The 17,680-nt window shown below is 41.9% G+C and overlaps 1 protein-coding gene across 1 annotated transcript; it reads right to left on the bottom strand.

Annotated features, from left to right (window-relative positions):
• Window positions 1-332: 332 nt before the first annotated feature.
• Window positions 333-17,460, bottom strand: LOC124164504 (zinc finger protein 239-like). The gene is made up of 3 exons (XM_046541833.1): window positions 17,163-17,460; window positions 2,250-2,463; window positions 333-780 (listed from the first exon to the last, which is right to left on the bottom strand). Exons 1-3 carry the CDS (start codon window positions 17,458-17,460, stop codon window positions 333-335), a joined length of 960 nt encoding a protein of 319 aa, XP_046397789.1.
• Between the last annotated feature and the right edge of the window lie 220 nt (window positions 17,461-17,680).

Genomic DNA, 17,680 nt, shown 5'->3' with positions numbered 1-17,680 from the left:
GAGGATAGGACTTAGTTAAAGATATTCATTCAGCATCAAAAATGATAATAAATTAATTAATCTCACAGATTTATTATTCAAATTAAAAGTTTAATAAACTTATGTTGCATTATAAACATTCTTTAGTCTTTTTTCTATCATTTCAACGTTTGTTTAAGCCCATATACAGGATAGTTCGCGTAATTGGGGCAGCCGCTTTAATTGGGGCAAAGTGCACAAGTCCCGATATGTCCCAATTAACCGGAATCTTCTTTACTATTATTATTATTTGGGCCAGGCATACTATTATTATTATTATTATTATTATCCTTCACTCACCCAACGAACAATGTTCAGTGCGTCTTTGCGTGGTGGTTGAGCGTGCTCTTCTGTGAGAAGTGCTTGTGGCACACGCCACACGCAAAGGGCCTCTCCCCCGTATGCACCCGCAAGTGCGTGCGCAGGTTGCGGCTCTGCGCAAAGCCCCTCCCGCAGTGCTCGCACATAAGAGGCTTGCTGCCTCTGTGCGTGCGCACGTGAGCCATCAAGTTGCTGCGGAAGGAAAAGCCCTTGCCGCATAGATGACACACGTATTCCCTGCATCCCTCCTGTGCTGCGTACTCCACGGCTCCGACCCCCTCGTCCGTTCCAGTGTGCACGGCCATGTGGCGGTTGAGGTCGCTGCTCTCGACAAAGCCCTTGCGGCACACCGCGCAAGAGTAGGGTCGCTCGTCAGTGTGCGTGATGCAGTGTCGCTTGAGGTGACTGCTCTTGGTGAAGCCCTTACCGCAATGCACGCACCTGGAAAGCATTGACACTTTACTGCGCAAGCCATTCCAAAAGGCATATGGCAGTGGGTGCATTACAATTGTGCGTGAACTCACTAATTTAACACACTACACAGACCTGGAGAGCATTAACATATCACTGCGCAAGCTGCTCTATTAGGTATATAGCAGTGGGTGAAGTCAACAGGATTTTATAAAAATTATAACCAATTAAAAATCACAGCTGCATGAATTATTCCAACTTCTAAAAGTCGCTCTCAATTTCAGTCGGTTTTCCATTATAGGAATATATTCTATTCATATAAATTCTTGTAGATTTTATGGACTTCAGGATGTAAAAGAACTTTCGATTGATTCAATTATTAAGGTTTCCATTTTTATTTAGTAAAGTAACTCAGAATCAAAACAACAACAATGAACATGTTATTTATAGAAACAGTTGAAGCATTAAATTTCAATCTCAACAATTCTCTTCGCTTTCATTGAAAGGGAAACTCATGCTGTTACCGATTTTGTTCAATGGTTTTGTTATGATAGGATAAACATCAGTGTAATAATTGAAATGTCACGCTGGGTGAACAGAAACTACATGACAGAAATAATGAACTGTTAACATAATAAAAGAAGAAATTCCTTAATGTTGTCGTGCCTATAATTTTTCCAAAGCCTGTGAAAGAGTTCCGATGCACTGAAATACATGGCCATACGCAATGAGGAGCAGGGGGGGGAGCTGCCCCCCCTTGAAGCAAAAATTGCAAAAGTATTCAAGCAAAATCAGTACTGAATTGCAACGAAAGCATTTAACAAATTTTCTTTAAACCCACGAAAAATGATAAATATTAGTATAAGATTTGTAACTAAAATACAATTATTTTTTTCAAGGAAATAATTTCATAAATTAATGTCACAACTTGGTTTGCGCCCCCCTAGACCATGGCTTTCCCCCCCCTGTCCCAGTTTAGATCAGGGGTACGACCTTGCTGAAATATTACAATCACTTGGAAAGCATCAACAATCCCAATTACAGCTTTAACATTTTACCCCGCAAATCATCCCAATAGGCGTATGGCCGAGGGTGAAATCAATTTTTTCAGGCTGTGTAACTGATTAAACTTGTATATGAGAGCGTAGGGGTTGGAGAACAAGGGGATGTCTTTGCCAAGTTCGACCCAGAAATATGAATGTGAAATATCAAATCAAGTATTCGCACAAATTCAATAAAGCTGATTACGTTTTGCAGTTTGCTGCGTGGAACAAAAGCAGACTTTTTTAAGGTCTTACTTCATCAAATTCAAAGAGTATTCTGAAAAGACAAAAAAAGGCCCACATGATTCCACGACATCACAGCCTCACAGGTGAGCAGACACCCTTGGGGAAGTTTTGAGAATCTCTCACAAATTGGACGAGAGAAATTTAAGAATTCCTTCCACCTCCATAACGAAGTTTTTTCCACGAGAGGAGACTTTCAGTTCATGACTTTACCTGTGCGGTTTGACGGCACTGTGGCTCTTTGCGTGCTGGGTCAGGTTGCTCGCCTTGACGTACCGTCGTCCAAAATCCCCACACGCAAAGGGGAGCTCCCCCGAGTGGTGCGTCCTTGCGTGGCACAACAGCTGACTGCTCTTGCCAAATCCCTTGCCGCAATGTGAGCACACGCAATGTTTGCCACTATCCCCATCCGCCACATCCCCAAGCCCTGTTCTCGGAAGACAATGCAAGTGCATCAAAGAAGAGTGAAGACACAGGCCAAACTCCAATACAAGCATACCAAATTAGTATGTATAAATGTAACATACACTAACTTAAAAGTACATCTTTCAAAGTGTACAACCAAATCAGAACATGTATACGCACAAACAAAGCGCCTGTAAGTCAAAGAAATTTTACAACATGATGCCACGTTATTACTGTGATGGATTAGAATTTTAAAACAACCAAAATTACTCATATACTCCTAAGTAATATTATATTTATGTATATAAAAGGACAAGGAATACATTAGTTAGCACATGTTGTATTTAAAATTTAACTTTATTCAATGCAAGCTAAGACACTGTTTAGACCTCATGAGTAGATGTTGAAGCCACCTAGAATTCTATTCTTTGTGTTTTTGAATCTTACTTGACTCAAAGAGTGATAGACATTTTGATTCTGTTGGTTTGCATGATATTCCACATTTCGAAGCAGTCATAAAAAATAAAAATATTAAGCTACTGCCCTTGTAATTAAGAAAAACACAAATTTAGGCCTGAAAATAGGCATTGAACTGGAAAAATTATAGGTGAAATGAATTTGAAAAATCTTTTGAAATTCCCAGCTGGAGCAAAAATTCATGAATGGTTCACGATAACATCAATACAGTACAACCAAATCAGAATATAACTAAACACAACCAAAGCGCCTGTAAGTCAAAGAAATTTCACAACATTATCAGTTCTGATTGCGGCTACTAAACGCTGGTCTGCCCAAAATCATTGGCCCCTGGTTCTGGATCTGACTAGGCTGCTTGCTGGCAATATCAAAATTGCATCGTCTAGTTAGAAGCAGCTGCTGAACAGTGATTTCGTCTTATAGTGCACTTGGTTGTGCCTCCAAAGTGAACTGGAGGTCGTCTCCACTCACAGCTGACGTAAAAGACGAATTGGAAAGTGGGTTGTATTTATCCTTCCGCGTATACATCACGCAAAACACACATGCGATTATGCTGTCGACACTGCAGGATATGCAAAATATATCCTATAAAGCATTTTAATAAATAGATTTAGAGTAAAAACAATTATAAAATTGATGTGGCATAGTTTTCATGTACTTAATAATATATTTTTTTGGTAGTTGCTATGTTGCAATCTTATTTTTTATTTATTAGATTAAAAGATATTCTGAACAAACCTCGTAGCTCCGTATCACTCGTTTCAAAAGTTAACTGTGATATTCTATAATCTCGATGATTAACGTTGCAGTTCAATATTTCTCAATTAAATTAAAATTTATGTTGATAAAATTAATGTACAAATATGTAATGCACGAATGTTCAATCATAGGAAACCATTCACCAGCATATGTGACTTTCCGAACGAAAACGGTGTAAAAACCCGTCTTGATATCTTCATAGTCCTCGTGGCGGACTCCTGCGCTGTTTTTGAAGTGAAATTTTCTTTAGCGGCGTTAAGCACTTTTGCGGGATGGGGAAAAAACATAAAATTCGCGTGAGCGTCACTGACCCGACACTGCGATCGCTACAGCGAGATATACATTTGCGTCTTAAAATTCGTCTCTTAATATCACATCCTCGGTTCGATTCCCCGCCGGGGAGGATTTTTTTCTCAATCACATGCAATTTAAAAAATTTTACAATGGATGAAACAAAAAGGAAGACAATGGCAGGTTCCACAATTTAATTTACAATGGATATTTTACTTCGCAGGCCCACTAGGTATAGTAAATAAACTTTGTTAATATATAGACTGTTAAAGTCTTTTTGTTTTAAAAACATAAATATTGAAAATAAAAATCTATAGTGTATTTTGTATAAGTTCATTAAATACATAGAGCTCGTGCATGAACGTGCAGAAGAGTGTACACGCTATAAAAATACAGGTCAGTACAATTTAAGGCAGTTTCTTTCACATGCATAGTGAACAATTATAGGTTTAAAGCATATTAAATAAAAGAAATAAAAGCATATTATATTTTAATGTATAAATGATGTTACTTTCTATTCATACACATCGTGTTTTTAATTTAATAATAAACAGTTGGAAGAAAAAAATTATTTCTATTTTTGTTGAAAAATGAGTATTACTGGAAAAATTAGTTATTTAACAATATTAAATGTATACAAAAAATAAATGGATAATAATGATTTCAGTTTTCACTTCTGTCGGCCAGTCCCACGACTGCCCCGTTTTTTTATTTTAATTAATATCGATTGGGATAGGGTTTTTAAAAAAAAAGACTCGGTCGGAAGACATTTTTCGGTTTTCTGATATGTTGCCTACTTCTCGAGCTATTAGCGGCAAAATATCCCGTCCACTGAAAATTGTCATTGCGCCACTGACTCTGGCCATGCGGCTCACCGTCTCTCCGCTCCTTCGCTTCGTATCGCACGGTCCTTTCGCGTGAATTGTCGAACTTGACTTTATTGAAGTGTTGAGAATCCACAAAATTGAAATGGAACATAAATTAAATCAACTATCTCGTTCGCTAGTAATCTAGAGCTTGGATAATAAATTGTACTGAGGGAAAGATACCAAGTGATACATTGGTTTTTCTAAAACTGGGACTAATAGTTTACTGGCACCACGTAAACGTTTTGTTTATTGGACGTCATGCTTATTTGTTCCAATAACACGTGGGCAACCCAACATATTCACAATCTGCAGTCTGATGTTAAAACGGCAAAATTTTTGCCAAATTTGCATTTAAGCCACAGCATGGACCAATTTTCCATCCACTTCCTCAGTGTGTCATCAGTGGATACCATGCCGTGACGTCACGCACAACCGCTCGAGATGACATTGTGTTTTCAGGCAGCTGATGAAGAGTTATTTCTAAAGACTCATACCTCAGTTAAAAAACTTCATTCATCTGCAAAATTTTCATTGAATACAATAGAGTTGCAGTGAAGTTTTCTCGGGTTTTGCACCCGGTCTGGCCTTCCATTTCTCCTTCCAACGTTTCAATAGACAACTCGCCCATCGTCTTCAGGGATTCAGGAATACCAATACCAATACCAATTCCTCAAAGTCTCGGGGTGCATGTATATATACCCCCCGAGACTTTGAGGATTATTTCTGAGGATATATATATATATATATATCCACAGCACCGTTGTCCTCGTCCTTTTTCTATTCCATGTTCCTATCCCTTTCTTTCCTTACCTCTGAATTTATATGTATATTGTGACGGAACAGGCCCGTTTCCCTGCCAGCCCGTCGACCCGTCTCAGCCCTCACGCTCCCGAGTGTTACCCCCTCCTTCTTTCCTTCCCCGACAGCTCGCCACTCCGAAATCTGGTTTCGGTAAAATGTGATTTTGGGAAAAATATTGCAGAAGAATACGATCTTAGATCGTTTATTAGGGCGCCACCCAAAACCGCGGCCCACGAACTAGCTTTGCCGGTAGAAGCAAGGACGTTCCAAACTCCCAGGATTAAATAATTGTTAATACGGGTGGACAATATGACAATGCGGACACTGGTTGTTTGACTCACGCACGGACAAGGGTTTGAGGATCCGACGAATGAACACTGACCTTTTACATTATGCACAAAAATCACCATTTATTATTGAGACTTTGGCGAAAACAACGAAAAACCATCAACGCACTGATGAAAATCACCCTTGAACAATACTAAGCCTAATCTACAAACTAATGATGGATGAATGAACACAAGCAAAAAGATGAAATACCCTTGATGACACAAAGAAATAAGAATTGAAAAGCCATTACATGTTCCTCGTCTGCCTCCTGGAAAGACGGGAAATTATGATACATTAAATTGCCCTTATTTACGGGCGTAAGACGTGCAATCAATAGTCCTTTTCTGTTCAATTAACTATTTAAAAACTCGGTGCAGTTATTGACTTTTTGCAGTCTCGCATGAACTCTTGCGAAAGTGACTTGATTGGTCTTTACATGAATCACCGGTATTTGGATGAAGTAGACGGACTTTAGAGTGGTAATCTTTACCCTCTTGGTACTGCTTGAAGCACTTGAGAATGTGATAATACGGGAATAATTACTGGAGATTGATACTTATGGGCATGGCAGTCTGTGGTTCCCGACGACTCCGTCGCCAGCGATTCGGGGAGCCTTTTGGCTGCTCCGGATGAAAACGGCCCACAAGCGCAGCGACGGCCTCACTTTCGGCACAGATGTCGCCTTCTCAAACGCCTGGGCCAGCACCTTTATCCGTGCTCCGGAATCAGAAACTGCTCCACTTCCCCCGGTCGCTCTCCGTCACACACCTCTGCAATCACAGCCGTTGCCTTTCTTGGGTCTCCTTCCCTCTCACAGCTGAGCATTGACTGCCAGCTCCCAATTATGTGCTCTCTCTCTGCTGGTACCTCGAGACCGGCTTGTCTCCCTCTCGACCAACAGACCAGTACCGTGTCCGTTCACCAACTAACCTCATCCCCACTTCTCCTCCTACCACGTAACCTCGCTATTCCCGATTTTTCCGTTACGGAAAGCTGACACACGTCACTCACTTTGAATTTTAGCCAATCACGTCACTGCACAAGTGGCGTGATCGCCTTACATCCTATGGGTACAATTGAATGGGAACTAAAACCATGGTATTTTACCGTCTTATACTACATGAAGGTCAGAGTCACTTCGCCCGATCCACGTAATCTTTCACGGGGAAGATCGTAGCCGCGTGAGGCGCGCTGACATGGGACGAATAGAAAAAATATCGTGACCACCCGTCACAATATATATATATATATATATATATACATACTCTGTGGCATCGGACGCTTCGAATCGAGCTCCCGAAAAAAGCGAGTTTTTGTGTGGTTTTTTTACCTCCCGACCTACTTACTACGTACTGTCGAGAGCGTAAAGTTTTCATCTTTCCATTGGTGTTAAAATCATTATCGTACGCCTCATAGTATAATTTATATTAGTGTTTTTGTGTTTCTGTCAACTCGACTTGCAGTCGCCGGCGGACTCGCCACCTGCCGCCCGGGCTTTGGCCCGGTCGGATGCGGCGGACAAAACATCGCGATCAGCTGATGTAGCCACAACTATCTACACTTCAACTCCAATCTCTAACACTACTCCTGCAATCATCCCTGCATGCAGCATGCCATCTACTCCACCTACTTCACCTAAGAAGACAGCGAAAGGTTCGCCAATACGCAAAATTAATCAACTTAATTGTCCTGATGATTCTTCTGACTCATTACCGCCAAGCACCGTCCTACGCCGGGAGCATGGAGCGCTCGTGGCTACAACGGCTGTACCGTTATCACCTGAAAATTTAAATACGGTAACTACATGTGCTAAAAGTGAAAATATTACTAAAGTTATTAGCAGTGAAAATGTGCTCAGTCCAATTTCGAGTGTTGGAGGGGTGGGGGGAGCCAATCCCCTTTCCACAGCTGGGAGTACGTCACTCCAAGTGACCTTGAAGCCGGCTTCGCGAAGCATTGGCTATGCCTCGCCAACCACTGCAACCCCACCCCTGCCGCCTACTGCCCCCACCTCCCTTGTCGACGCGTCGGACGAGCTCATCGCAAGACGGCCAACCGCCCCGCCTGCCTCCTCTACCGCTCCCGCAACTCAACGACGCCGCAGCTACGCATCTGCCGCCAGGCCGTATGACCACTATGGCGGTCCGTCGGGCGCGCAGTTCTCAACAGCGGCGAAAACTGTCTTCGCCTTCCAGACAAAGAAGATCGTTCCCTCGGATTCCGGTCCGAATAAAAAGAAAGGAATTATTTTATCTGCTATACCTGATACTTCCATTCACACTTACGTACTAAAACTCGGGGAAAAACTTGGAGGGGGGCATAACATTACGCATGCGACCAGACTGGCTCATCAAAGAATTTGTATTTATTTAAAATCGGAGGAGCTGGTCGAACAGTTTATTGCAAATTATGGTGGATTATCAATAAATAATACCTGGGTTGAGGCAAGGCGAATGGTAACCCGCACCGAGAAAATAACACTGAAAAAAGTTCCTCCTGAAGTAAGTGATGCTGATTTGGCTGATATTCTTAGCCAAGCAGTGCAGATTGTATCCCCTTTTTACTCCCTTACACTCGGCGTCAAAGATGACGGCTATAACCATATTGGTTCATGGAAAAGAACGGTATATGTAGTCAGGCGGGAAGGAATTGTTCTGCCTGATTCCTTCCTTGTCGAAATTGGAGATACACCGCACCGAATTTTCATTGAACATAATGACCACAGATGTAATACTTGCAATAAGCATGGTCATATTTCCAAAGATTGCCCACATTCCCTATTTTCACTGGCGGAAGCAGAAACCAACGAGGAGATTGATGCTACAGAGCGGCTAGAAATTCCCGCTCCACCCCCACCTCCTCCTGAACCACAATCCCTCCCCGTTTCGGGAATCGCACAGCTATCCACCATAAACCCTGACCCCGTGCCTTTGTCATTGCATGCAGAACCCTCAACCTCTAAAAATCTTCCTGGTCAAGAAAAGGAAAAAGATCCCCCTAGTATCACTGTTCGGTCACAATCACCTTCTCGTGACTTTATATCCGAGTCTCATGAGAGGGACTCTGATAGTCAATCTTTTTGCTCCCTTTCACTCCCTCTGAATGCTGAGGATCTTTATGATGATCCTGATATTGGCACAGCTTCTTTACTGGACAGGACGGGTAAGAGGAAGAATCCTGACGATCACCGAAGTACGAGGGAGGCCGGTGGATCGCCGCAGAGGAAGAAGGGGAGTAAAGTTAAAAATCCAGACTTTGAGGGTCTCAGACAGATTGAAGAGTTCTATTTTGAACATCCTGATTTCAGTTCAATACCCTATCCCCGATTAGAAAAATATTTATCCGGGGTAAAGCGGATGGATCCGCAAAGGAAGGCCAAAGAACTTCTCCTCGATGAGGAGGAACTGTTAAATACGTTAAAAGAAATAGTACAGGGGAAAATTGTGAAGGAACAAGCTTTAAAAAATAGACTTCACAGGCTTGTCAGTGCTTTGTCAATAGATAAGAGGTAACTACCCTTCATCGATTTTTACACACATTTATTTATTTATTTAATTTTTAACTATTTATTCATACATAGCACTAGGAATAGGAGAGGATGCATGAGATTACATTCATGACCTTGAATGTGCGTTCAGTACGGAGCCAATATAAGTGGGCTCAGTTGTCGTTGTTTATGAATAAGCATAATCCCGACATACTTCTCATACAAGAGGCAAACACTGACTTTCCCACAATGCCTTCATTGCCAAATTACACTTTTTACTTTAGCACACCTGTTATTCCTCATGTCGGTGTTGCCTTTGCGATTAAAAATAATATTGGAATATCCTCTCTTTCGACCAAGGTTATTTTCCCAGGTCATGCCCTGGGTTTATGTATGACCATAACGTATCCAGAACGTCATACGTTTTTGCTGGTGACTTATTATGGGCCTCATGATCAAGACCGTGCAGTAGAGCTGGTACATGAGGTGAATAGGTACATAGAGGCGGCCTATTCACAATCAAGAAACCATAACATTTGGGTTGTGGTAGGAGGAGATTTTAACTGTACCATGGCTCCTTCTATAGATAGATCATCTGGAATAGAGACACATGCTAGGTATGTCTCAAAATTGAGGCAGTTGATTAATCAACATCGACTCGTGGATGTTTGGCGAAGACTTAAACCTAATAAGCCTGGCTTCACCCATTTTTATCACCGAGGTGTACATACTGCATCAAGGTTGGATAGATTTTATATGACGGACACCAGAGTGCAGTCAGTGCATAAAATATGCATTGAATCTAGCTTTTCGGACCACAGAGCTGTGTCAATGCGCCTCATTATTTCAGATAGGAAGAAACATATTCCTTACTGGCGATTTGATAATGCTTTGCTTGAAAATGATAAATACTGCTCCTATGCAAAGCTTTTGATCAAATCAATAGCAGACACACAGGTCCATAAAAATCCATGCGTAGCTTGGGAGCTTCTCAAACAGGAGATAAAAGAGCATGCTGTTACTTACAAAAGAGGATTACGAATGAACTTATCCGCTGAGACCGAAGAAGGTTATTATACTCGTGAGGCTAAAGCCATTGTGGCAAGAGCCGGTTGGGAAAACATCATTACGAATGACACGCCCTCAGCGACACACCTAGCCAAATGGGCTTCTGGAACACAACCAAAGCCAATCCAGAAACTAAAGATTGATGGGCAGTGGGTTGAAGACCCAGAGATTTTGGCGGCTACCCTGCATACACATTTAAAAAATGTTTTTGGCTCAGAGTTAAATATCTCTGAAGACGTCTCAAGTCAAAATAATTTTTACTCTACTCTTGATGTGATCGAGGAAGATAACTCTTTCCACTTGGAAGCTACACTAGAACCCAATGAGCTATTTAACGCTCTCAGGAGTCTCAAGAAAAACAAATCCTCTGGAGTAGATGGCTTAACAACAGAGTTTTATTTAAAATTCTGGAGGGAATTAGAAAAACCCTTTCTCTCAATGTTGAATGCGAGCTTCGCACGTGGAAAATTGCCTCGATCTACATCTACAGCCTTACTTGTAATGATACCCAAGATAAAAAATGTTGAAACACTAAATGACCTAAGGCCTTTGTCAATCACAAATTGTGACTACAAAATCATTGCGAAATGTCTATCCAATAGGTTGTCTCAGGTAATTTCCACAATTATATCCGCCGAGCAATCCTATTGTGTGCCTGGCAGAACGATATTCGATGCAATTTCGACAACACGTGACATTATTCGATGCTATAACGAAAGTGGTGAACCTCTGGCTGTGCTATCCTTAGACCAGGAAAAGGCCTTTGATAAAGTCAATCATCAACATCTTTTTCGGGTATTTACCAAGAGTGGTTTTGGTTCTTCTTTTACTAATATGATACAGACCTTGTATACTGGTGCGGAATGCATGGCCAGGGTGGCTAATTGCATAACTGCTCCTTTTCCATTCAAAGTAGGGATTCGACAGGGCTGTCCCTTGTCAGGTCAGCTCTACTCTCTAGCTTTTGAGCCTTTCATCAGAAAGCTGAAAACTCACTTGCAACCAATTGAAGTAGGGAATTTTATAAAATCCAGAATTGTATGTAGCGTCTATGCTGATGACATTAATATTTTCATCACAAGGGAATGCGATTTCAATAAGGTATTAAGCATATTTAAGGCCTTTTCAAAAATTTCGGGTGCTAAGCTAAATCTCAATAAATGTAACGGTCTCTGGGTTGGTAGATGGAAAACCCGGGTAGACTGTCCTCTAGGCGTTGCATGGTCGACTAGAGGTTCGAAATGCCTTGGTGTCTAGATTGATACTGACCCCATACGCGGAGATGCTAAAGTTGAGGAGGAAATAGCTACGAAGTTAAAAGAGACAATGAACAGATGGAAAGTGAGAACCGGTTCAATGTCCTTGAGAGGGAGAGTACTGGCTTGTAACCAGTTTATTGCTCCAAGAATATGGCATGTACTTCAGGTTTTTACCCCGGGATCAGCCATGGTGAGGAGACTACAATCCTTACTGGTTGACTTCGTGTGGAATGGCAGGAAGCACTGGCTTCGTGCAAATGTAGTGACTGCACCCATTAACGAAGGCGGCCTTGGGCTCGTAGACTTGACCACAAAAATAATGGCATTTAGATTCCTTACAGCACAACGTCTATTATTAGAAAAGGATATCAGCCCTTGGAGAGCTCTTGCGTTGCAAAGAATGGAAGCAACCTCGGGCACTGGAAATGCTTACGCTCTCCTCTCTGGAGCGAAAACAATCTACCTTAATCAAACAAGTGACAATTATTACTATTCCCTTTTAGAGTCTTGGAAATCTTTTGATGTACAGCCCCTGATGCCAAGTAATGATAGAGGATCTGATCGACCTCGCTTGACTGGGTGGCCTCCCCCTGATTTAATGCCAACCTTCGTGTTTCACAGCAAGATACACAAATTATTTATGAAATTGCCTTTAGTCAAGCGAAAAGCGTACAAAGAAACATTATATATCAAAAGCTCTGAAACATGGCCTCTGAAATCGAAGGAAACTGATGAAAATGTGCAATGGTTAGGAATCAGAGGGTGGCCAACCCTTGGTTTAGACGCTGATGTGTCGTGGAGACTCTGCCATGGTGCGTGGGCGGATGGTGTGTTCCTCCACCGGATTGGAATAATTCGGACATCAGCCTGTCCCTGGTGCCCTGGTCAAGAGGCTACAGCCTGGCATTTGACATTCCTATGTAGTAAAACGCGCTCGATGTGGAAGGCTGTCGTAAAATCAGTAAAATCACTGACTGAATTAGAGCAAATACCGCTACTTTTCTTATATTCAGGGTTACCAAGGCAGAAAAAATTTGATGCTAAGGGAGTTAGGCTAGCAAATTTTCTTGTATCTCTAGCCAAATCAGCAGTGTATCAAGATGTAACACTTTATTTTAGAGGAAAAGTAGATTTTGTGAACTATTTGCCTTCTGTAAAAAAGAAATTATTGAGAAGGTTAAAGTCCGAAGAAAGCTACCATCGGGCTAATGATTCCATTACAGAATATCTAGCCTTTTGGGGGTATAAGGATTACCTCATAAATTCAAGGACTGGAGAGTATAACAAAAATGCTCTATAATTTAGTTCATTTATAGTAAAAGAAGGAAAAAAAATCCTCTCTGAGATGCAATTTTGAGTAATTAGAAGCACATTATTACCTAACATGATTTGATGCTTGGAAACTAAAAATTCCCACACCTTGAGAGATAATAATAATAATAATAATAATAATAATAATAATTTTTAATAATAATTTTTAATAATAATTTTTAATAATAATTTTTGGAAAAGTATGAAGAACTTAAAAATGAAATCAAGAGATTGTGGAAATCAGATAAAGTACACATAATACCCATCATTATCTCCGCCACAGGAGTAGTGCCTCATTCACTCCATCAAGGTCTTCAAACTATTGGACTGCCGAAAAACTTGTTTATTACCATACAAAAAGCAGCAATTTTAAATACTTGCCGGATTGTCAGAAAATTTTTCAAAATAGAGTAAAGAGACGAGAGTACTTGGTGATACCCGTACCTCGCCTACAACCAGCAAAAATGCTGTGAAAACATAAAAAAAATATAAAATAATAATAATAATATATATATATATATATATATATATATATATATATATATATATATATATATATATATATATAATATATATCCCAGTATAATATATATGTCCCAGTCAGGCCGCATTTTTACCCTCTGATTTCTGGCTTTTTCCATCTACCACAGCACCGTTGTCCTTGTCCTTTTTCTATTCCATGTTCCTTTCCCTTTCTTTCCTTACCTGTGAATTTATATGCATATTTGCGCTTAAGGCGTCGTGTGAATGAATGAAGTAGTGTATCGGCCATATTGGCTTATTTCACTTGGGCTCAGCGTGCCCCGAAACGCATGTTCCTGTCTCTTTCCTGCTATCGTGTGAGTGTGTATCTTTCCTTTCATCCTTGTGTCCTCGTCCATTCCTTCTGCTGGTGAGTGGTGAGCTGCCCCAGTGCCATCTATTGGTTACTCTTGTGGGCCAAAGCAAAGGGAGTTTACTGTATATAAACCCCCGCCGAAATCATGGTAAATCTAAGCGTCCTGGTAGCGCAACTGGTAGAGCACCTGGCCGGCAACCAGGAGGTTCTGGGTTCGTGTCCCAGTCAGGCCGCATTTTTACCCTCTGATTTCTGGCTTTTTCCATCTACCACAGCACCGTTGTCCTTGTCCGAACATTTCGAAGTGTATATATATATATATATATATATATATATTGTGGCGGAACATGAAAACGCCACCTATTTTACTGGGTGGGGAGGGCATCAATGGTCCCGAGTACGGAATGATCGAACGATTATTGAGTACTTTGAAACATAAAAAAAATATATTTTCCACTTTGAACATAGCATACACACACACTTATTGAAATTAAATACCCTGATGAGAATGGGGTGAACGACAAGTGCACAAGATGATATGGTTCGATTGCCCCCCCCTCCAAAAGAAATACAAAAAAAAGCAACAATTTGTGATTGGTAGGATTCGTGGGCCGAGTTTACAATTTGCCCAAATTAAGTTTTTAGGCTGCTCTCGTGGTAACACTGAATTAGATTTCTGACAAGGAGTCAACAGTTTGATGATTACATACGGCGCACCGGGATGGAGAGAAAAATACCCAAATAATTTGGATACACAGTTTGGGGATTAAATCGGGTCTGGGTGAACGAGCACGGGGACGAGTCGCTGACTGCGACGTTCTTACGGTTTCTCGGAGCCTTGAGCAGTAGGAGCCGTCGATGATGCGACACGTTGGACCCCAAATGTCCGTGGGATCGGGGGTACTTTTCCTCCCGACCTCTGGGCGTTGGTCCTGCTTGTCGCTCGTCTGCAAAGTTGCTCTCCGCTGCTGGCTACCTCCGTAGACAATCTCGTCCCGCTAACAGCACTCTTTCTGCACACCCAGATAGATGACGACCAATCTGGCACGTCATCAATCCCTTTCTGCGTCGATCAGGATAGCGTTTCTCGCCCGTCGACCGTACTAGAATTTCTCGCCTGGAGGCTCTCTCCGTCCGCCGCTTTATAGTGATATTGGAGGGGGATGATACACAGGGGATGGGTTTTTTTGGGACAGGAGGGGTTGCACTTGGGCCTCACTGTTGGGTGGGGCAACCATCGGTCCGAGCCGACCAAACACTGAACATTTGTGAGTCACATTTACCTCATGCCTGGGGCATGACACACTATTACGCACACACTCAGACATACCCACGCTCATCCACACATATGTGATCATCCCCTACTCGGGTCATTACATAACGAGAGAAAATACGTGACATAAGGTCAGTATGTCACAATTGCCCCCCAACACGAAGGAATTTTTCATTGCGAGGGATGAAAGGGGCCCCGCAAAGAAAAATGAGTTCGTGTTACATGGATGAACAAAAATAAATCACACAGGTAGAACAGAATAAAAAATTTGGAATAAAAAATGGAAAAAAAATACTTCTTTAGATTCCTTAACAACCAGGCAAATTACCTCGAACTCATTGCATTCTATAGTGATCGTAAGTAAAACCTGACGAGTGATGGGAGGAGACTTCCGACTATCAGCACATATGATACAAGATCGGTTCAGAGGAAAGCAAGGTATCATAGTTTTGATATCTAATTCTTTGAAATATTCCTCCGAGATCGCGGAAATTTCGCTGCCCGTGTCTAACAGCGCTTTACTCTGAACGCCGTTCGCGGAACAATTCACGATCGGACAGCAACGCCTCTCGGCATAAATAATTCCTTTTCTTTCGTCCCCTGCGCCTTCTACCTCAATTTCGTAAGTCGCGATGATCTGACATAAAACCTCCGCTTTTTCCGCGTCGGCTGGACACCGGAGGGAGTCTAGACCAGCCGGCGCGAGTTTAAACCTTCCTCCTGGTTTAATGGGGACCCACTACGATGCGGTTGAAAAGAGGATTGTTTTTCTGATGGCAAGTTGCCTCGCCCGCGTCCCCCTTTGAATGCGACTGAGTTCACTCGGTACTCGTTATCAGCTGTCGACGGCCTCGTGTTACTCGACCCGTGCTGCGAACCTTGGGGATTAGCATTACCCACTGGTGGCGCGCTTGACTGATACGTTTGATCATATAACCCAAGCAGCATTATTAACCGATCGACCGTCAGCTGTTCTACAGATTTTAGCATATTTTGCACATTTATGGGAAATTGTCGGATTAATGAATAAATAATTTCCCCTTCAGACATAGGTGGAGAACACAATCTCGCTAACGCTACTTTCTCCGTCGCGAATTGTTTCATCGTGTTCATCTTCGTTCTTACATACTTGCCTGTGATTACATGCATACGAAAATTGTATTGAGTATCGGCATCCCAGAAATTCGACAAAAACTTTTCTTTACATTCCGCAAGTGTGGCCGGAAGCGGAAATAAGGACTTCCCCCACGTTTTGGCATCTCCTTCTAACATTTGAAAGAAAACTTGCGGTTGTAATGCGTGCGGAATATTGACCACCGAGAAGTAATCATGAACTTCCTTTATGAAGGCAATGGGATGTTCGTGACTGAGGGCAGAGAAGCTTGGCTTTGTGAAAGACTGGGCAGGCACAGAAACTACCTGCGAGGTTATGCCCTTTTCTTTAAGAGTGACAATTTTATTTTCAAGCGATTTAATTTTTTCGTCGCGTGCTTTGAAACTATCCTGCTCGCTTTTCTGTGTCGCTACCACTTCCTCAACGTTCTTTTCCAACACCTCGGTACGAACCTTAACATACCCTACTTCGGAAATTACCACCTCTCGACATTGTTCGCGCACCTTCCTGGCGGTTTCATCTATTTTCATTTCACAACGAGTTTCTACCTCACCTATATTTCTATTCATTTGAGACACCTCCTGAGAGAGAGTCTCCTTCCAAGTTTGAATCTCGACTTGTATTCTCTCATTATTGAGTTTAAACTCTTCGCGTAACGCAGCATTGTCAGCCTTCAGCTCATCACGCATTGACTCAGTTTTACTTGTTAGATCATTATGCAACGACTCGTTTTTCAGTTCGCTGGCGTTAATTTTACTTGTTAAATCATCATGCATCGACTCGTTTTTCAGTTGGCTGGCGTTAATTTTACTTGTTAAATCATCATGCATCGACTTAGTTTTACTTGTTAACTCGTCATGCATCGACTTAGTTTTACTGGTTAAATCTTGGATCAAGGACACGAGGGTCTTAAGAGTGCCATCCCTCGAATCTTCCGGTAATAACTCCCCCATATGGTCACTAATACGGGCGGTCGATGATGCTACCTCACGCTCGTTCGGGGTACGCAACACCATGCCTGCTAAACCAGTTGTTATGCAATTGGTTTCCGACCGACCGCTGCCCGCATCAGACTCGTCATCTTCGCTTTCCTTCTCCCGATACTTTGAAAATGCCGATTCTTTATTCCCAAGTTCTGCCATAGTGGCATGCGAAAAATAACCTCGATAAAACAAAATATCCCTTAAAAATACAAAACAATGCCAACCTTGTGAAGGTGTTCCTTGCCAGGGTTAAGACGCCTTTTATTTATTTTGCGTACTATACGCATTACCAATCGTGCCCCACGTTGGGCGCCATTTATATGTGGCGGAACATGAAAACGCCACCTATTTTACTGGGTGGGGAGGGCATCAATGGTCC

The sequence above is a fragment of the Ischnura elegans genome, chromosome 8 (genome assembly GCF_921293095.1).
Source record: "Ischnura elegans chromosome 8, ioIscEleg1.1, whole genome shotgun sequence".
NCBI classification, from domain to species: Eukaryota; Metazoa; Arthropoda; class Insecta; order Odonata; family Coenagrionidae; genus Ischnura; species Ischnura elegans.
This window is presented reverse-complemented; position numbering and strand designations above follow the sequence as displayed.